Source organism: Sceloporus occidentalis, unplaced genomic scaffold (assembly GCF_023333645.1).
Source record: "Sceloporus occidentalis isolate IW3139 unplaced genomic scaffold, rSceOcc1.0.p SCAF_8, whole genome shotgun sequence".
NCBI lineage: Eukaryota > Metazoa > Chordata > Lepidosauria > Squamata > Phrynosomatidae > Sceloporus > Sceloporus occidentalis.
In genome coordinates, this window is record NW_028316988.1 from 22,979,329 (window position 1) to 22,999,558 (window position 20,230).

Genomic DNA, 20,230 nt, shown 5'->3' on the forward strand with positions numbered 1-20,230 from the left:
TGGGGCCCTGAGCAGCAGAGCCAGACCACTGCAAAAGGACAGAAGGCGCCCCTCTCCGGCTCTCTCCCAGCCTCTGTCCTTCAAGGTTCAACAACTGACCGTTGTTGCTGCTGCTGTTGTTGTAAAGACCCCTGGATAGATAAGTTGTGCCCCCACCCTTTGGCAGCCTTCTGCAAGGAAGCGGGGCATACGTGCCCAGCTCTGGTGTGGCAGCCCTGGGACAAGCTGTCCTGTGGCTCTTCTCACAGATGCTGCCCAGGGCAGAGCGGAGAGGCCTGTCTGCAGCTCAGCCGGTGGCTTCTCTGGTTACAGCTGGCTTCTGAGAGGGATGCTGAGAATTGGCTGGCACACTTGCTCTGTGGAGTGTGTGTGTGTACGCGCACACATGTACAGAAGCTCTCAGGAACCAGAAAGACCAATCTGGGAGGAAAGAGGACTGCAAAACTTTCAAGGAGACCGCTGGGCTGAGAAGGCCATGCCCCACCTTAGGGGTCAACTCACACCTGCTGCCTCCAGTGGTGCAGCCAGAAGCACATGTTGCCCCCTGGAGGAGAGCTGGTCCAGGAGGGCTACTGGGGCACTCTTTGCTAGCCAGCCAGCCAGTCACACAGAGAGGAGGCTAGTCCTCTCACCCCCCCATCACCAACACCATCAAGACCCAGGAGCAAAGCGTCTCCCTCCAGCCGTGATGGCGGACACGTGTCTAGATGCTCACTTGTGGTCCCAGCATCCTGCCGTGGCTGAGTCTCCTCCTGGCTGTCTCTCTCTTGGGCCGCCTTCAGCTGCACTTGGCCTTGTCAGCAGGGCTCTTTGTGGGCAGTGGCCACCTTTGCCCACAAAGAAGTCAAAGAGTGAGATGGGTGATGGGCAGGCCTCATCAGCGAGGGGGGGCGGTATAGCTCTGGGCCTGGGCTGGGTGCAGGGTGGAAGGACAGACCAGGGAGTGAGCTCTTCTGGGCCAGGCTAACCTCGTGGTTGTGGCCACTGCTTCTGCTGTTTTTCTCTCCTGCAGGAGGACACACGTCCTTGCTCCGATGCTTCCTGCGTGCTCGGACATGGGCCTTTTCCACTGCTGGAGTCAGGTGAGGAGGGAATTGGCGGGAGTGGGGCAGTTTCACCAGGACAGGAGAGAGAAAATGGTTGTGGGGTGGGAGAAGGGGAAAACACCCTATGGCTCTCTTGCAAGGTGGGGGAAATGGCAAAGAGTTGCCTGCATTGGGCAGGGCAAAAGGCTGCTGCTGTTACTCCTTGATAGCCCTTGCTACCTGCAGGACCCTCCAGTGCTGCCCATCTCCTGATATGGGGCTTTGCAGGGCCCTGAAATGGACACAGGCGGGTGGTGGCCATCCTGGCCACTGGTCCAGGGCCAATTCTGGCAGAGAGGGCCTAAGTCCCCTTCCCTCTGGCCAGATGAAAGGCGGCCTCAGCCTCCCTCCTGCCTCCATCCTGGGGCAGCAGCACAAGAGGGAATCAAAGGCCACCGGTGACAATGATCTCTTGTGCTCATCTGGGACGATGGGCGGCACAGAAGGCGGCTCTGTCCTGGGTTTGGCAGCCTTGGCAGCCACTCAGGCCTCCTCCCTCCACCCTTTTGGGTTTGTTTTTCTTAGCCTGAAACTCGCCCCAAGTCCCCCTGGCAGGGTGGGAACAGAAGGAGACGGGGCTTCTTGCAAGGGGGCCAAAGGGGGACCTCGGGAAGGAGGGAGGGGGCCTGACTCAAAAATCTCTTTCTCTTGCTGTCTTGGGCTGCAAAACTTCTCCTGCCAAAGATCTAGAGGGCAAAGCAGGCAGGTGGGGGTCTCCAGCCAGACCTGGGGGGGATCCTTTCAGACCCTTCCGGCCGTCTTGCCCCCTGGAGTCTCTGCCGTTTGGCACTTCTTCCTTGCTGCTTCTCTTCCGGTGCCCATTGCCACCTCCATTGCTATTCTTGCTCTTGCCCACATGCTCCTTCATCTGCTGGGGACCTTTTGTGTGGGCAGGCAGGCCTAGGGGTTGCTTCATGTTGCCTCTCACTGGCCAGCCTCTGGCCACTCTCCATTGACCCAAACAAGGGGTGCCAGAGCATCCATCTGCTAAAGGACAGGTGCCACTAAACCACAGCTCCCACAATCCCCAGGAGTTAGCGACAGCAGCTGGGTCTGATATGAGGGGGGTCCCCAGAAAGTAGAATGGCTCCCCTCAGTCACCTCTCTCACCTTTCTCCCTTCTTCCAGGACCCCTTAAACCCAAAGGGCTGCGGAGGAGGGCTGGCAGCACTTTGGACCCCACAGCTGAGGTGCCAATTCATGGAGGAGAGCCCCACAGAGGCTGGCGCGGAAGGAGGGTCAGGTGAGCATGCAAGGGGATGTGGGTCCATAACTCTGGTGCAGGGAGCTGATGCAGTGCCCTGGTTTGAGTGTTGGCCTGGGCCCCCAAGTGACTCTGGGGAAGACCCACTCTCAGCCTTGTAGGTAGGCAGCGGCAGACATTCTCAGAAGTAGTGTAGAGTATTGGTTTGAGAATTAGACTGGAACTGTGGCAGACTAGGGTTCGAATTCCTGCTCAGCACTAGAAACCCACTGGTTGGACCTGAGGCAATCCCTGGTCTGAAGGCCCTGGGAGCAAACTTCCTTGGCATTTATTATTATTATTATTAACCTTTATTTATGAAGCGCTGTAAATTTACACAGCGCTGTACATACAATCTTTTAGTTAGACGATTCCCTGCCCTCGAGCTTATAATCTAAAAAGACATGACACAGAAGGAGAAGGGAGTGGTGGAGGGAAAGGGTAAGAGGTCCAGCAGTTCCTCTCTACCTCCAAGGCCTGGACCAAGGCAGATGGACTGGAGGGAGGGGGAGGCTTCATAATAGATGGTTAATCATTTTCCAGGGAAAATACATACTCTCAAGTAGGATAATACATATACAGTACATAGCAATACAGGAAATGGTTCAATAAACAGGCACCACAAGAACATCAAATAGTAAGCGACAATTATGCAATGCCTGGGAACGCTTCTCTGAACAGGATGGTTTTCAACTGCGTTTTGAAGCTGGTAAAAGAAGTGATGGCTCTTGCTTGTGGGGGAAGAAGGTTCCAGGAGTGAGGGGCAGCGAGTGAAAAGGGGCGAATCTGGGATGGGGCAGAGGAAATCCTGGGCTAAGACAGCAGACCTTGACTACTAGAACGGAGGGCCCGAGTGGAAAGGTGAGGAGAAAGAAGGTCTGATAAGTAGGGAGGGGCCAGTCCATGGAGGGCTTTAAACGTGGACAGCAGGAGCATCAGTTTCTTGCTAGAAGAGGAGGAGCACACTGAGCAAGAGTGTAGACCCAAAAGCCCATCACCATAATAGTATGGGCATCTGTCCCCGCATGGCCAGGACAAGCCCTGCTGGCCTGGCACAACTGGGATGCCTGCCTGGCTCTGCCCTCCCCTCCCAGCAGAGCTGGATCCTGGCCAGGCGGCTCCTGCCCTCCTCCTCCTCTTTTCACCTTTCCATCCCAACAAAAGGCTCCCTTGCTGCCGAAACTGAGCTCAGAGGCCACAGCAGAGAGGAGCCTGAGGGGGATGCGGCAACCGTTCCCGCCAAGTGGCAGCGGGACAAGCAGGCAAGTCTTCTGGATACAAGGGGGTGCGGGTCCAGCCGCTGAGCCCTCTGTGGCCCCTGGAAGCTCAACACCCCAAAGGACTCGGAGGCCCTTGGGTCCTCTAGGGAAGGAACGTGGGGCTCCATTGAGAACAGCTGCAAGACACAGCAGGGGCCAGAGATGGCAGGTTGTGGCAGGTGGGAAGGAGGGCAGGTGCCTGATTGAGATGCAACCCAGGAAGGCAGGGGCATAAAGTGATATCTATCAGCCTTGGCATTGTCGTCAAGGCCTCTCCCCGGACAGCGGCTGAGAGTGGGCATGGATGACCACCACCACCATGTAGAGCCACCTGTCCCCCAGGGGCTTTATGGGGACACCGCAAGAGCTAGCTGCTCTAGGTTCCCTGGCCACTTTCCTAGGAACCTCACTTTTTTCGTGTCCTCAAAGGCCTTTTCTTTGGGGCAGCAGAAGGCAGCATTGCCCTGGCCTTGGTGGGGAGGGAACGGGGAAACTTGCCCCACAGCCTCTTTGTCCCTCAGCAGGAGATCCTGTTTCCAAGATGGATCGTGGATAGCGCCGCCACTGCCGGACGCTTTGGGCTCCTCTGGGACTGGATGGGAATGTCAGTTGGCACCAGGCAGAATGTCATTCTGGCCTCTTCATTCAGAGTTAAATGGGGCAGCGCTGCATCTCCATTAACTCCCCTGCTTGGCATTGGTACCGGCTTCCTTCTGCTGCCTCCCTCTTAGGACTGAGTTTCATTGCTGCCCTTCTGGCCACAGACACTAGCCTACCTGTGGGGACTCTTCACTGTCTTTTCTTCCCACTCGTTTTGATTTTCTGGCCCCTCACCTGGTGAAGAGTTCTGGAAAAGGGAAAACATTTTACCACCTGGGCATATTTTGGTTGACATATAACCCTCTATGTGTTTTAACTTTGCAAGGAAGGGTCAATTGGTGAAACACTGACACATACAAGATTCCCCTCTTTGTCCTTTTGGAGGGGAATCCCACCCACCTACCTGCCACCCCACCTTTCAATCTGCCTGAGGTTCAGTCTTTCTTTTGCTTTTCTTTAGGCCTGGAAGGGAGAATTATGGAGCCATCAGCAGAAGCAGTCAAACTGAGGCTGGAGGGGGAGAAGGTGGTGCCCAAAGAGGGATGCCGCGGTGGTACCTGTGCCTGGGTGGCAGCAGTGACGGTCCTAGTGAGCGCTGCCATGGCAGGATGTGGCGGAATCCTCATGGGTGAGTTCATTGGCTGGGAAGGGAACCTGGCTCGCTCCTCCTTCCTTCCCTTCCTTCCCAGGAACACCTCGCAGCCCCATAAATAGAAGAAGGCAACGCTGAACTAGAATCCTAGAATCGTAGAGTTGGAAGAGAACGCAAGGGTCATCCAGTCCAACCCCTGCCATGCAGGAAATCTAAATCAAAGCATCCCCGACAGATGGCCATCCAGCCTCTGTTTAAAGACCTCTAAGGAAGGAGACTCCACTACTCTCCAAGGAAGGAATTTATTCCACTGTCGGACAGCCCTTACTGTCAGGAAGTTCCTCCTAATGTTGAGGTGGAATCTCTTTTCCTGTAGCTTGCATCCATTGTTCCAGGTCCTAGTCTCTGGAGCAGCAGAAAACAAGATTTATTTCTCCTCAACATGACATCCCTTCAAATATTTAAACAGGGCTATTATATCACCCCTTAACCTTCTCTTCTCCAGGCTAAACATCCCCAGCTCCCTAAGTCGTTCCTCATAGGGCATGGTTTCCAGACCCTTTACCATTTTAGTCGCCCTCCTGTGGACACACTCCAGTTTCTCAACATCCTTTTTGAATTGTGGTGCCCAGAACTGGACACAATATTCCAGGTGGGGCCTGACTAGAGCAGAATATAGTGGCACTGTTACTTCCCTTGATCTAGGCACTATAGTTCTATTGATGCAGCCTAAAATCGCATTGGCCTTTTTAGCTACTGCATCGCACTGTTGACTCATGTTCAACTTTTGGTCTACTTGGACTCCCAGATCCCTTTCACACTTATAAGTCTCTCATTCAGCCAGGTGTCCCCCATCCTATATCTGTGCATTTCATTTTTTCACCCTAAATGCAGTACTTTACATTTCTCCCCATTGAAATTAATTTTGTTAGCTTTGGCCCAGCTTTCTAGTCTATTCAGATCATTTGAATTTTGATCCTGTCCTCTGGAGTATTAGTTACTCCTCCTAATTTGGTGTCATCTGCAAATTTGATGTGTATGCCCCCAATTCTGTCATCCAAGTCATTGATAAAGATGTTGAATAGCACTGGACCCAAGACAAAGCCCCACTGGACACCCCACAGATGAAAAGGTGCCATTGTTGAGTACCCTTTGGGTTCAGCCAGTCAACCAATTACAAATCCATGTAACAGTTGCCTTGTCTAGTCCCCATTTTACAAGCTTGTTTGCAAGAATGTCATGGGGAACCCTGTCAAAAGCCTTACTGAAATCAAGATATACTATATCCACAGCATTCCCTTCATCTAACAAGACGGTAATTTTATCAAAAAATGAGACTAGATTTGTCTGGCATGACTTCTTTCTCTGAAACCCGTGTTGGCTTTTTGTGATTATGGCATTGCCTTCTAGATGGTCACAGACTCTCTGTTTAATGATCTGCTCTAGAATCTTTCCTGGTATTGATGTCAGACTAACTGGACGATAATTGTTGGGATCCTCTTTCTTCCCCTTTTTGAAGATGGGGACAACGTTTGCCCTCCTCCTGTCTTCTGGGACTTCTCTGTTCTCCGGGAGTTCTCAAAGATTATTGCCAATGGCTCCGATATTACATTTGCCAGTTCTTTTAATACCCTTGGATGTAGCTCATCTGGTCCTGGAGACTTATATTCGTTTAGGTTAACAAGGTATTCCTGTACTAACTCTTTACTTATTCTGTGCTGAAATTCCCCTGTTCTTTACTCTGTTCCATTATCCTCATGTTGAGCACCCTTTTCCATTTCTGAGAAGACCGAGGCAAAGAAGGTGTTGAGTAATTCTGCCTTTTCTCTGTCTTCTGTTAGCATTTTGCCATCTTCTCCACACAGTGGCCCTACCATTTCCTTCTTCTTCCTTTTGCTGCAGACATATCCAAAAAAAGCCCTTTTTGTTGTTCTTAACCTCTCTAGCAAGCATGAGTTCATTCTGTGCTTTAGCTTTTCTGACTTTACCCCCACACATGCTCGATATTTGTTTGAATTCCTCTTTGGTGATTTCCCCATTTTTCCATTTCTTATACATGTTCTGTTTAAAACTTAGCTCAGTTGAAAGTTTCTTATCCATCCTGGTTTCTTGATACATCTCCCATTTTTCCTCCTCGTTGGAACTGTTTGAAATTGTGCCTTCAGTATCTCCCTTTTGAGAAACTCCCATCCATCTTGAACTCCCTTCTCTTTTAGTATTCCTGACCATGGGGTCACCCCCAGCATTTCTCTAAGTTTACTAAAATTAGCTTTCCTAAAGTCTAGAATGCATGTCTGAATATGCCTGGCTTCTCCTCTCCATTGTATAACAAACTCCAGGAGAACATGGTCACTTCCACCTAATGATCCCACCACTTGCACCCTATTAACCAAGTCATCCTTGTTGGTTAGGATCAGATCTAAAATAGCTGATCCCCTTGTTGCCTCTTCCACCTTTTGGACAATGAAACTGTCTCCAAGGCAAGTGAAAAATTTGCTAGACCTTGAGGATTTGGCTAAGTTTGACTTCCAGCAAATATCAGGATAGTTGAAGTCACCCATCACTACTACATCTCTCCTTTCGGAGTGTGTGGTCATCTGTTCTAGAAAGACATCATCCAATTCCTCCATCTGACTTGGGGGTTTGTAGTAGACTCTCACCGTAACATCCCTGTTGTTTCCCTCCCCTTTAATTTTTATCCAGATGTTCTTCACCTGGCTTCCAAGATTGATGTCCTAGATCTCTTCACTGGTGTAAATGTCCCTGACATATAAGGCTATTCCTCCTCCTTTCCTGTTTGGCCTATTTCTCTTAAAGAGGTTATACCCCTCTATTCCTACATTCCAATCATGAGACTCATCCCACCAGGTTTCAGTGATGCCTGTTATATCATATTTGCTTTGTTGGGCTAGTTTATTATTATTATTATTATTATTATTATTATTATTAACTTTATTTATAAAGCTCCGTAACTTTACACGGTGCTGTACAAAACCAAGTAAAATCAAGAATATAAAAGCCTGACTGTGGCGTACAATCTAAAAGTCAAAGCAACAGATTAAAAACATCATATGAAACAAGTTAAAACAGCAATATCCACTATTGAGTTAAGCATCTGAACAACCAGGACACAATCACAGACTCCCTGGGAACGCTCATCTTGCTTATTCCCCATGCTCTGTGCATTAGTGTAGAGACATCGAAGACCATGGGTCCCCCCTACTTGCTGCCTGAGCAAGTTTTTTTGCCTCCCACTTTTGGGTCCTTGCTCTGTTTGTCTTGTTCCCTCTATGACAGTTTGCCTATTATCTGCAGCCCTTTGCCATCCAGAATACTGTCTCCCTCCCCCACATACCTCAGTTTAAAGCCCTCCTGATCAATTTTTGAGACTTGGCAAAAACGTTTTTGCCAACTGGCGTGAGATGCAACCCATCTCTTGCCAGAAGTCCTTCCTCATGGAACCTAAGACCATGATCCAAAAATCCAAATCGTTCTTGCCAGCACCATCTGTGGAGCTAGTTATTCACCTCTGCTATTTTCCTCTCCCTTCCTGGACCATGCCCTTCGACTGGGAGAAGAGATGAGATGACAACCTGTGCATCCATCTCTTTCATCTTCCTACCCAAAGCCTCATAATCCCTTATGATATTCTGAAGGCTGTGGCTTGCAGTATCATTGGTTCCCACATGAACCAAAAGAAAGGGGTGATGGTCAGTAGGCTTGACAAGTCTTGTTAGCCTCTCTGTCACATCACATATCTTTGCCCCAAGGAGACAGCACACCTCCTGAGACATCTTGTCGGGCCCACAAACCACTGGTTCAGTGCCTCTCAGCAAGGAGTCCTCCATGACCACCACACACCTCCTCCGAGGCTTAGCAGCGGCTGTTCCCTTTGGTGGTACTCTCAAGATCCCCTGCTCTGTCCCTGCTGCTGTTCCTCATCAACCTTGATAATAGAGAGAGGTTCAAATAGATTCTGTAGCTGCAAGCTCACAGAACGTTCCCTGGTTTCCCTATTTCTGTGTGTGACCTTCCTCCAACTATTTACTTCTTTTGTATGTGAGGTGACCTCCTCCTCCCCAGCAACTTCCTCTGTGTGTTTCCCGTCCAGGACCGTCTGGTCCGTTCTGGTCAGGAAAACCTCTTGCTCCCTATGATGCTGAAGTGTAGCTACCTGGGCCTCCAGCTGCTGTACTTTCTCTTCTAAGAGGGCTAACAACTTGCACTTGGTGCAGGTGAAGTTCCCCACAGCTGTTGGCAAGAAGACAAACATCCCACCAGTGTTGCAGGTGACTGCAGTAGGTCCTTCAGTATCCATACTGAGAAGTCTTAAGGAGGCACTGAACAAAACTGGGCTTCCCCTGCTAAACACCAGTGTAAAGAACCCTGTTCTACCGAGTGCCATACCAGAGGAGGGAGGCATGGCTGTACGGAAGAGACCTGATCCAGGTCTGTCCCCAATGGGAAGTGCCACCCCAACCAGAGTGCCCTCCTTCCCTCCTTTCTCCACAGCTTCCTTGGCCAAGCAGGAGTTCCTCTTTGAGCACCTGGTGGAGCTGCATGGAATCCCCTACCAGAGCAGCCTCCAGTGCCCCAGTTCGGATTTCCACCGCACATTGACCCCAGTCCTGGAGAGACTGGTGAGTCTAGCCCTTGCGGATGTAGAGAACCAGAAGGGGATACTCCCAGCCTCCTCCCATACTTTTGGAGGGAAGGTGGGATCCTGTGCATCTGGGGAGGGTCCGCTGTCTCACGGACATGGAGAGGCGGCCTCTCCTCTGTGCGCGCTGAAAGCAAGATCAATGCAGCCACGGTCTCTCTCCCCATGTCCCACATGCACCCCATGCCAAAATGAAATAACCATGGCTATAATAGGGGGCCAACGTGGCCCTCATCCCTCTTCTCTCCTTGGGCTGGGGGCTGGCTTTCTCCCCACCCAGCACTCTGTTTTTGCCCCTCAGTTTAAAGGAAGCTTCCAGAACTCTTCCCTGGGTGGCAGCTGCTCCCGGTGCACCATCTTGCAGTATAGGTAGGTGGCCCAGCCGGGGCTCATCTCCTCCCTTCCCCTTCCCCTCACAAGAGCATAGTCTGAGGGGTCTGTCTGTGGCATCATCGAGTCCTTCTCCTCTCATCTTCAGGAAGGGCAATGGCACCATCATCCTTGTCCGCTTCCGCCTTTGGTTCTCCACTGGTCCCCTCAGCCCCAGCCTGGAGGAGGAGGCACTGAGACAGGGGCTGGTGATGTCCCTGAGTGACAAGGGGATCACGCTGCCCACCTACGGGACCCTCTCTTCAGCCTCCCTTGCAGGTACCCAGGGACCCCACCTCGACCTTGGGGCGGTAGGAAGTTGGGCAGGTTGTGCGGTTTCTTCATCCTCCCAAACACTCTGCAATGTAGGTTAGGCTACAAGCTAGCTGAAAATCCCATCATGTCTGAGGTGTAGTTCAACTGGGGCTGCCCCACTTCAGCCACTAGGCAACCTTTCCTCTCAGTGGTCCTCTGCAGGAAGTGCTAGGTTTGACTCCAGTCCACTTCTGGGCATTGAGAAAGTGAGGAGGTCAAAAGTCATGGAACAAAGTCAGCTTGGATGGGGGTGTCTGGGAAGGGGAGTTGACTATGAGGCAGCTTGCAGTTGTGTGAAGGGGAGCATTTGGAGCAAAAGGCTGGTGGAGGGCCTGGCTCTTTTTGTGTGTGTGTGTGTGAGAGAGAGCACACCTGCATGAGTGAATAGAACTTGTGGGTACTTTTAGGGCACTGGGCAGAGATGAAGCGGCACCATATTGCCAGCCTGCAGCAGGAAATATTGGCTGTTGCGTGTGTACACACACACACACACACACACACACACACACACACACACACACACACTTTTTTCTTCTTCTTTCCCCCTTTCCCCCCCAGGGTCAAGCACCAGCTTCCCTTCCTCCGGGATGACCCTGAAGTCAGGTAGGGCACTGGGTGACCCCTGCCTCCATCCCAGGCAAAGGTCCGCCTGTGGCTCCTCACTGGTCCTGTTGCTCCAGGTGACCAACACGGGGGGGGGGTCTTTCCTGCTCCAGACCACTCCCCCCAATGGGGCTGAGACACCAAATGGCCAGTCCATCTTGAGAATTTCAGCTTCACTCATGAGAGGGAGGTGAGGAAAGAGCTTTGGGCTCCATCTTCCCACTGCCTCTACTCTTGTGCCTGTAGGAAGATGCCCTGGGAAGGCCTTTGTCTGCCGCAGCGGCCAGTGCGTCCTGACGGTGAATGCGGAATGCAATGACTGGAAGGACTGTGCCGATGGCTCCGATGAAGAAGCGTGTGGTGGGTCCCTTCCTCCTTTACAGGAAGGGGGTGTTGGCATTGTAGTGGAGGTCCTGGCACAGGTGGCACATCTCTTACACTGTGGTCTGCCCAAGCCAGAACTTGGACGATGCGCTTGGATTCTTTTCAAGCAAGGGGCAGCCATGGAAAAGTCACTGCCAGGATGCCTCTGTCTCTGCCAGGGCAAATGGGGAGGAAGAGAAGGGAGTGGATTTGGATTTTTCCATTGCAGTCCAGAAAATACGGTTGAGAAAATGTAGTTCTTAGCCAGAAGCATGTTGCAGCGCATTCATCAAGGTTTGGCTTCAGAGTTCCAAAGTCTGCACAGTCTTAGTTTCTTCCCTTGGGAAGAAAGCTTGTGGCAATGACTGGCCATATGCAGGATCAGGGATCACCCCAGTCCTGTATGCGCCCCCTTCAGCCTCAGACACTGGTCACAGCTGCCATGCTCTCTTTCAGACTGTGGGGGGCGTCCCGCCATGCAAGCCGCCCACCGGATCGTCGGGGGGTCCGAGGCCTTGCGGGGGGAGTTCCCCTGGCAGGTCAGCCTGAGGGAGAACGATGAACACTTCTGCGGGGCCACCATCCTGGCACCTACGTGGCTGGTCTCTGCTGCTCACTGCTTCAATGAGTAAGGGCTGGGGCTGCTGGGTCTTGGTGCGGATCACCCCCCACAAGGCCAGACCAGATTCCGTGTGTGACTAAAACCAGGAACAGGCCAGTCCTGGGAGTTCTAGTTCAGGGACGTAATCCCTTGCCTGCCAAACTATAGAGGCAGCAGATGTCAGGCCTGCTTTCTCTGAGGCTGCAGTTTCTGGAAGGGGCCAGGGGTCACTGGATATGGGCTCCCCTTTGTGCGTCTCGGATGCATAGGAGGCCCACTGACCCTCACGTCTTTCTCCTCCTGTCCCTCCCCCCGCCTCCACAGGTTTCAGGATCCTGGCACCTGGACAGCTCATGGAGGCAGTGTATGGCTGAGCGGCAGTGAGGGGGGCATGGTGAAGGCTGGGGTGGGCCGCATCCTGCGGCACCCCTCCTACAATACCGACACGGCCGACTTTGACGTGGCCCTCCTGGAGCTCTTGGGGCCTCTGGCCTTCTCCAGATTCATCCAGCCAGTCTGCCTCCCGGCTGCCACCCACATCTTCCCTGCCGGCAAGAAGTGCTTCATCTCTGGCTGGGGCTACCTCAGGGAAGACTTCTGTAAGTCACATGCTCTCGCGGGCACCCCAAATGGGAACAGAAAGGAGGGGAAAGCGAGAGGACTCTGTGGTGCTGGGCCCAGCCTACCTCGCAGGGGTGGGGTGTGTGCAGAGAGGAGAGCATTCCCAGGCCCTCTTCCTCCATGCAGTGATGCTGGTTTGCCTGTCAGGAGAAGAGTGGCCTGAGTGTTGGACTAGGAGACTGAGATACCAGGGGACAAATCCCTGCTCAGTTGTGGAGACCTACTGGCAATCATGGGCAAGTCACACTGTCTCACCCTCAGAGGAAGGCAATGGTGACAAACCTCTGAAGAAATGTTGATAAGACATACTAGGAGAGGGGTTGGCATAAATCAGAGTACATTTGAGGGCACAGAACAAGCACTGTACCAGTGGAAGTGCCCCCAAGATGGCAGGACCTTGTTCTGCCCATTTCACAGGCAGAGGATCCTAGCTGAGGGGTGGCTGATGCACTCACACTGGCTGATGCTCTCCAGATGTTTGAGGCTGAGGGGCCCACAGCTCCCAACCATTGGCCATGTTGGTAGGGCAGGATGGTGGGAGCTGTTTCTTTGTCTCTCAAAGTGCTGGTTCACACTGATAAAGTACTTGGTCCACACAACAAAACAAAACATCCAAAAATGCTGCTTGAGGCAGCTGGGCTGCAACTCCCTTCAGTCCTCTTGGCCAGCAGGGCTAATAATGATAAGTGATGCTGGGAGTTGATGTCCAAGAACACGGTGGAGGCCCACCTCTGACTTAAGCCAATGTCAGTTTGGCCAGGAGCACCTCCGCAGATCGCAGTCCACCCAGAGGGCCTCTGCTCCACATTAGTTCTTTGTGGAGGGAAAGGGGAGAGCTCAACTGAGCCCTGTTTCCCTGGCACAGTGGTGAAGCCAGAACACTTGCAGAAGGCGGTGGTGGAGCTGCTGGACCAGACGCTGTGCGCCAGCCTCTACAGCAACGCCCTGACTGACCGGATGCTCTGCGCAGGCTACCTGGAGGGCAAGGTGGACTCCTGCCAGGTATGGGGGCTCGAGGGCAGAGGAGGTAATCCCCTTTCTCTTTCCCTGGTAATTCCCCTGTTTCTCCTTCTCCCTCTCCAGGGGGACTCTGGTGGCCCTCTTGTCTGCGAAGAGCCTTCTGGACGGTTCTTCCTGGCTGGCATCGTCAGCTGGGGGATCGGCTGCGCAGAGGCCAAGCGCCCAGGAGTTTACACGCGAGTCACTAAGGTCAGGGACTGGATCCTCGACACCATGGCTGCCTTCCAACCCTCTGCACCTGCCACCTTCCGCCCTCCTGCCACCTCCGCCTGGGACCCTCAGCCAGCCACCAACCCTGCCTCCACCAGCAGACCGGCAGCCACGGCCCCCCAAGCCCCCCACGGTAAAGATGGGAGGCTGGGATGGACACTACATTGGGCCAGAGGGGTCTCCTTGGGGTCCCCAGATTGACTGGCCTTCTTGTGTGTTTGTGTGTGGGGGGGGTGTCTTTCGCTGTGTCCCTACAGAGTGCGGCTGGCGGCCTGGCTTCTCTAAGCCCCCCAAGATCGTGGGTGGTCTGGATGCTCTGCGGGGGGAGATTCCCTGGCAGGCCAGCCTGAAGGAGGGGCTGCGGCACTTCTGTGGGGCCACCATCATTGCCCAGCGCTGGCTCCTCTCGGCTGCCCACTGCTTCAACCAGTGAGTCCCAGGGGCCCAATCACCTGCCCTCCCCCTTTCACAGCCCAAGTCAGAGGGGCTGCCACTGGGCACAGCTGAGGCTCCCATGGCCTTGCAAGTCTTTGGCCACAGAGTCGGCCACGGTTGGGTGACCGGCACTAGATTGGGCCTTGTTAGCTATGACAGCAGGAATATCTCTCTCTCTCTCTCTCTCTCTCTCTGTGCCTCCTGCACGGTCTGGCAGCACCAAGGCAGAGTATGTAACGGCCTTTGTGGGCACCACCTTGCTGTCGGCGGCAGAGAGTGGCTCTGTGAAGGTGAGCATCAAACGGGTGGTGCTGCACCCCGCCTACAACCCGGCTCTGCTGGACTTCGATGTGGCCCTCCTGGAGCTGAACTGGCCCCTGCCCTTTGGGAAGCTGATCCAGCCCATCTGCCTCCCGCTGGCTGTCCACAAGTTCCCCGTTGGCAGGAAGTGCCTCATCTCTGGCTGGGGCAGCACCCGAGAAGGCAACGGTAGGGCCTCCTCCCAGCCCCTTGTAAGTGGGGCCTGCCTTGCATAGGTGAGGAGCCACAATCATTTTCTCCTCCTCTTTGAGATTAAGGTATGGCTTCAAAACAAATATAGTCCCTTCTGAGGAGACTCCATGTTCAGGGGCAGTCTACCACAGAATGCCAGGGGAAAAGAGTGGACCAGTTTTGTCCTGGCAGAGTTCAGCTGGGTGCTGCTGCTGAGGCTTGGCTGTTCTCTTGGCGCTTCACAGCCTCCAGGCCTGAGACTCTGCAACGGGCATCTGTCAGGATCATTGACCAGAAGACCTGCAACGTGCTCTACAACTTCTCCCTCACGGAGCAGATGATGTGTGCTGGATTCCTGGAGGGAAAGGTGGACTCCTGCCAGGTATGGAATGGGGCTCTACCTCCCCAGTGGACCCTTTGCTGGCAAAGAGGGGCACAATGGAGAACAGCAATTCTCGTCTCCCTCCACTTAAAAGCAGTTTGGCTTCCTAAAGCAAGCTGTCTACTTTTCTCTGGTACTCTAGAGGAAAGCAGACAATAAAGCACTACCCTCCATGGGCTTATTTGTAGTGCATTATAGTTTGCTGGGCAGCAGGGTGGTGCCTCTTGGGGAGTTCTTCTAGTGTTATAGTCCCAACTTTCCGCTGGACACAAGGAGAAAGAACACAGCTGGATGAGGCCAGGGGCCCCTAGTCTCACTATTTTCCTCTATTCCAGAGCGCCCAAACAGGTGCCTGGGGAGGAGACCCTCCAGCAGTAGGGCAGGGGTAGACTGAGCGGCTCTCTCTGCCTTCCCAGTAACTTGCCCTTAGGGATACCCTGATCACCATCCCTGCATCTTGTGTCATGGAGTCCCACAGTGCAAGCATGTTCCATGGGAAGAGGCCCTTCCTTGGCAGTGGGCAATCCAGAGGATCCTGGGAAAGGGTCTTCTCCCTCTCTTCTTTTCTCTCCCCAGGGTGACTCAGGGGGGCCCTTGGCCTGTGAGGAGACCCCAGGCGTGTTCTACCTGGCAGGGCTGGTCAGCTGGGGGGCTGGCTGCGCACAGGCCAAAAAGCCTGGCGTTTATGCTCGGATCACCAGGTTCAAGGACTGGATTCTGGAGACCATCTGGCCCTCCTATCCCACCCTCCCAGCCCCCTCCACCCCCAGAAGCCGGCCCACCACCAGCACCACAGCTGTCTCTGCAACGATCCCCTCCAGCCCCCCATTGGTTGCCCAAAGAACCACCCGGCCACACCCTGGCACCAGTGCCAAGCCCAGCCCCGTTGGCACCCCAAAAGCCACCCCACTCCCAGGTGAGCAAAAGCTTCAAACTGGCAGCAGACACTGGGCGGGGGGGGGGGGAGGTTGAACCAAGAGGCAGATGGGGGGGGGGTCTCTGGCCACTTGAGAGAAGGGTGGAACAGTGAGGCAGTCTCATCCAGTGTCTGGGCTCCACCTCCATCCCCCTTTGTCAAGAAGTTGCTTTGTGTTCTGTTAAGAGGCTTCTGGGGATGGGATCAATTTCATGGGGTGCACCCTATCAGGGAGAACCTCCCCAAATGTGTCTTGCAGGTGCCATGTGACTCCATAGCTACCAGGTAAGGTGCTTGGCAACTGGGACCACCTCCTTATCTCCCACCCCAGGCAAGGTTTCCAGTGGGTTTGGGAGAAAGCTGCTTGGGGAGGGGGAATCCAGGCCTCACAACTGCCCACTTGAATGAGTCCTCCCTTCCTGCAGCGGTGCCCTGCACCCCATCCACCTTCAGGTGCTCCAGCCAAGTCTGCATCGGAAAGGCCAACCCAGAGTGCGATGGAGTTGTGGACTGCAGCAATGGCCGGGACGAGTCCAACTGCAGTAAGTGCCTCCCACCCTAGGACAGCACCACCCCACTGCAAGGTAGAGCCTGACCTGACAAAAGGAGCGAGGGGCCCTCGGCCAGCCCAGAAGGGAGCCTGGTGGCCACACGGCTGTTGGGATGTCAGGATCCCCACTGTCAGCACTCAGCGCAACAGGACAGATTTCACAACTACTTATTTAAATTATCATTCCACCTTGCAAAGGGAAGAAACTATCAAAGGCCCATTAAATTACCCAAGTATTCTAATCAGAACTCAGTACAGAACCTATCTACTAAAAAGAGAAGGTGGAAGCCAGGATCTGCAGCAGGGTTATCACACTGAGGATGGAGCAAACTTGTTTTCTGCTGCTTCAGAAACTAGAAAATGGAACAATGGATACAAGCTCCAGGAAAAGAGATTCCATCTTAACATTAGTAAGAGTTGTTCAACAGTGGAACACATTTCTTTGGAGAGTGGTGGAATCTCCTTCCTTGGAGGTCTTTTAACAGAGGCTGGATGACCACCTGTCAGGGATGCTTTGATAGTGATTTCCTGCATGGCAGAATGGGGTTGGACTGGATGGCCCTTTTTGGGGTCTCTTCCAACTCAGTGCAACACAGTGCAAATAGCAACATCTTCTCCACCAGTGGTAGGGAGTTCCAGAGTCCTGGGGCAGGCACCCAAAAGGCTGTCTCTCTTGTCCTCCTGCCAAATGTACCCTGGTGGACAGTGGGACCAAGAGAAGGGCCTACCCTGGAATGTGGAAACCCAGCAGGCTCAAGGGGGTTGACTGGATTGATGTTGATCATGCCTGGCTGGCCAAGCCCTCCTTCTCTCAACACAAAGCCGATGTGGGCACAGCAGAAGCAGCAGCAGCCAGGGGCAACCCTAAAGATCTCCTTGTAGCTCTAGAATTGGTGCCAAGCAGCAGCACCAGCAGGTGCGTTGTCTGCAGGTTATCATCACAAAAGAAACAGGCCCTTTGCAGGCCTTGCAGAGGTTTTGCCAGCGAGGGATCTGCCAGAGTTGTCCTCTGTGGGCTCCTCAGACTGCAGATCTGGGAGAAGACCCAGAAGGGCAGCTCCAGAGCCCTCACCCTGTAACTCTTTTATTTCTCCCCTCTTTGGCCCTGTCTTTGCAGATTGTGGCTGGACTCCGCTCATGGCCTTTGGCAAGATCGTAGGGGGCAGTGGAGCGTCCCGTGGGGAGTGGCCATGGCAGGCCAGCCTCTGGCTGCGGCGGAAGGAGCACAAGTGTGGGGCCGTCCTGGTGGCAGAGCGGTGGCTGCTCTCGGCCGCCCACTGCTTTGATGTGTGAGTCCAGGCCATCCTCCGTCCTGAGGGAAGGAGCGTCTGGCTGGGTAGCCACCACAGGGCTGCTCCTTGCAGCCACTGAATGCGCCGCACTCTCCCACAGGTACAGTGACCCCAAGCTGTGGGCAGCTGTCTTGGGGACGCCCTTCCTGAGCAGTCTGGATGGGAGGGTGGAGAAGGTGTCCCAGATCCACCGGCACCCCTTCTACAATGCCTACACGCTGGACTATGACCTGGCCCTGCTGGAGCTGTCCGCCCCCCTGCACTACTCCGGGGCCATCAAGCCCATCTGCCTCCCGGATAGCACCCACCACTTTGGGCAGGGTGCCCGCTGCTTCATCACCGGTTGGGGCTCCACCAAGGAAGGAGGTGAGGGGGCAGCCAGGTGGCTGGGGGGCTCCCGCTCTGAAATTATTCCCCACCCAAGGGAGTAGTCTTGGATCTTGCAGCCAAGTTAATGCATTCCTTTTATTGATGAGCTGCCCCACAATCTCCCTTACAAGCTAAACTGGAAAAATGTTGAATATTCCCAAATCAGACTCACTTGGGCCCAGAGAAAACAGCCCAGGAGACTGGGGGTGGGGAGGCAGAAGCCAGTATTTTGGAAGCTGTCATTCTTGACCATTAATTCTTGCCTATGAAGCCTGACCCTTGTCCCCTTCCTGCCCAGGGCTGATGTCGAGACAGCTGCAGAAGGCAGCCGTTCAGGTCATTGGGGAGCAGGACTGCCGAAGGTTTTACCCCATCCAGATCAGCAGCCGGATGCTCTGCGCAGGATTCCCGCAGGGGACAGTCGACAGCTGCTCCGTGAGTCCCAGCCAAGGACCCCCACCCCAATTCTCCCTTCCCAGCCGCTGACCAGGAACGAAGGCCTGAGGCACTTGTGCCCCCCCCCCCCCGAACCTGGCAGAGCCTCAGCAGAACTGGAAGGCCTCTTCCATGTGACAGCCTCCCTCTTTTGGGAGCTTCTGGGACCCTCTTTGGGCAAGGAGCCTAATTCCCTCTCCCTTACCTTCCCTTTGCAGGGGGACGCTGGAGGCCCGCTGGCCTGCAGGGAGCCCTCTGGGCGCTGGTTCCTGGCTGGCATCACCAGCTGGGGCTACGGCTGCGCCCGGCCCTTCTTCCCGGGGGTCTACACCAAGGTGACCATGGTGCGGGGCTGGATTGGGCAGAACCTGAAGGCGTGAAGTTCTGGAGCAGGAGCCCTCTCAGGAACCAGCGGATGAGGACTCTCCCCAGCCACAATGGGCCCTCGCCACATGGCCAACATCCAGCCACAGGGTGCTCCTGGAGCCCCCTCCTCAAAATAAAGAGAGCCCCGTGTCACTCACTCGGCTGCCTCTCCCAAAGTGCTTTCCTTCTATTTTTCTGGAGGGCTTGGGTTTTCCCTCTCTTCGCATAGGAGACAGTCCAATGATGATGGGGGCAAGAGGGGCAGGACTAGTGCTCCTTCCTCACCAAAGGACATTGGGGGGGGGGGGGGTGTCCACTGGCTTCATGTGGCCGAGGGTGCTGTCTCTGGCTGGGGGCCCCAGGGAGGGAAGGAAGGGGGTCTCTTGCTGCTCCTCCTTCCCAGAGGACCCCCCTTCGGCGGGAAAAAAGTAGGCAGAGTGGTGCGGTGTATGAGGCAGTGATTTTAATGTCCCTTGTCACATGGAGGCCCTCTCCCTCTGCAGCCGGGAATTGTAGGCCCGCGAGACTGTGTTCCAGGCGTCCATGTAGCGGTCCATGCACATCGCGATGCACTTCTGTTTGGAGCAGAGAGAAAGGGAGAGAGAACGGCCCTCATTTAATGGCCCTCGTTGCCAGACCAGATTCCTTGGGGTCTGCCTGAAGGAGGCAGTTTGTCAAGGGCTGCTGGTTGGCAGAGAAGCCTCCTCCGGTGCCCAGCCTGGTGCTTCCCAGCATAGACATGTGCTCTGCCCACCATTCTTTGGCCTTGCAACAACCCTCTGAGGTAGACCAGGCTATAGCAGAGGCTGAGCGGAAGGGGGTCCCAAGCCAGCACTCTCAGGGCCAGCTCCCCAGCCATGGCCCCAGCTAAGGAAGACCGGCAGGGCTCTCCTCCCGTTATGGCACCTGCCCCTTGGGCTGCTTTTCAGAGCCCCACTGACTGCAGAGTAATCCCAGGGAGACACAGCATGTGGAGATCAGAGCCTAACGGGGTCCCTGCCGGGGAGAGGGCAACCGATGGGCCCCCTTCCTCCTTCGGGGTTGGGCTGGACGGCCCTTCGACGAGTCGAGTCTCCCTCACCTGCTCGGAGTTGTCGAGGGAGCTCCCGGGCTTCCCGATGCACTTCCGGAAGCACTTGTCGGTCATCCGCTGCGGGAAGGGAAGAGAAGAGAGAGGGGTGAGAGAGGCCGAAGGAAGGCCTCCCTAGGCCCCCTCGCCCCCGCTGCCTCCCGGGCCCCACCTGCAGCAGCTCCTGGGCGTTGGCCACCGCGATCTGGACCTTGACCTGCTCCATCAGCGCCCCCGCGTCCACTCGCCCCGACGACGCCCCGAACTCCCCGCCGGACGCCATCCTCGCCGCTCAGGGAGAAGCGCGCATGCGCCGCAGACAGGGGCCGGAAGAAGAGACGCAGGGACTACGCCTCCCACCACCCCGCGCCGGAAGCAGGCCC

The 20,230-nt window shown here is 54.7% G+C and overlaps 2 protein-coding genes across 2 annotated transcripts; one reads left to right on the plus strand and one right to left on the minus strand.

Moving 5' to 3' along the window:
* Positions 1 to 11,545: 11,545 nt before the first annotated feature.
* On the plus strand, positions 11,546 to 18,981 carry LOC149308219 (transmembrane protease serine 9-like). The gene is made up of 13 exons (XM_089537035.1): positions 11,546 to 11,717; positions 12,015 to 12,289; positions 13,177 to 13,313; positions 13,395 to 13,674; positions 13,799 to 13,970; positions 14,194 to 14,465; positions 14,714 to 14,850; positions 15,427 to 15,766; positions 16,192 to 16,308; positions 17,434 to 17,605; positions 17,709 to 17,974; positions 18,276 to 18,412; positions 18,631 to 18,981. The coding sequence occupies exons 1-13, from the start codon at positions 11,566 to 11,568 to the stop codon at positions 18,790 to 18,792; spliced, it is 2,619 nt and encodes an 872-aa protein (XP_089393161.1). The 5' UTR covers positions 11,546 to 11,565; the 3' UTR covers positions 18,793 to 18,981.
* Positions 18,982 to 19,226: 245 nt separating this feature from the next.
* On the minus strand, positions 19,227 to 20,216 carry LOC149308220 (mitochondrial import inner membrane translocase subunit Tim13-A-like). The gene is made up of 3 exons (XM_089535354.1): positions 20,020 to 20,216; positions 19,860 to 19,928; positions 19,227 to 19,353 (listed from the first exon to the last, which is right to left on the minus strand). The coding sequence occupies exons 1-3, from the start codon at positions 20,128 to 20,130 to the stop codon at positions 19,255 to 19,257; spliced, it is 279 nt and encodes a 92-aa protein (XP_089391480.1). The 5' UTR covers positions 20,131 to 20,216; the 3' UTR covers positions 19,227 to 19,254.
* Between the last annotated feature and the right edge of the window lie 14 nt (positions 20,217 to 20,230).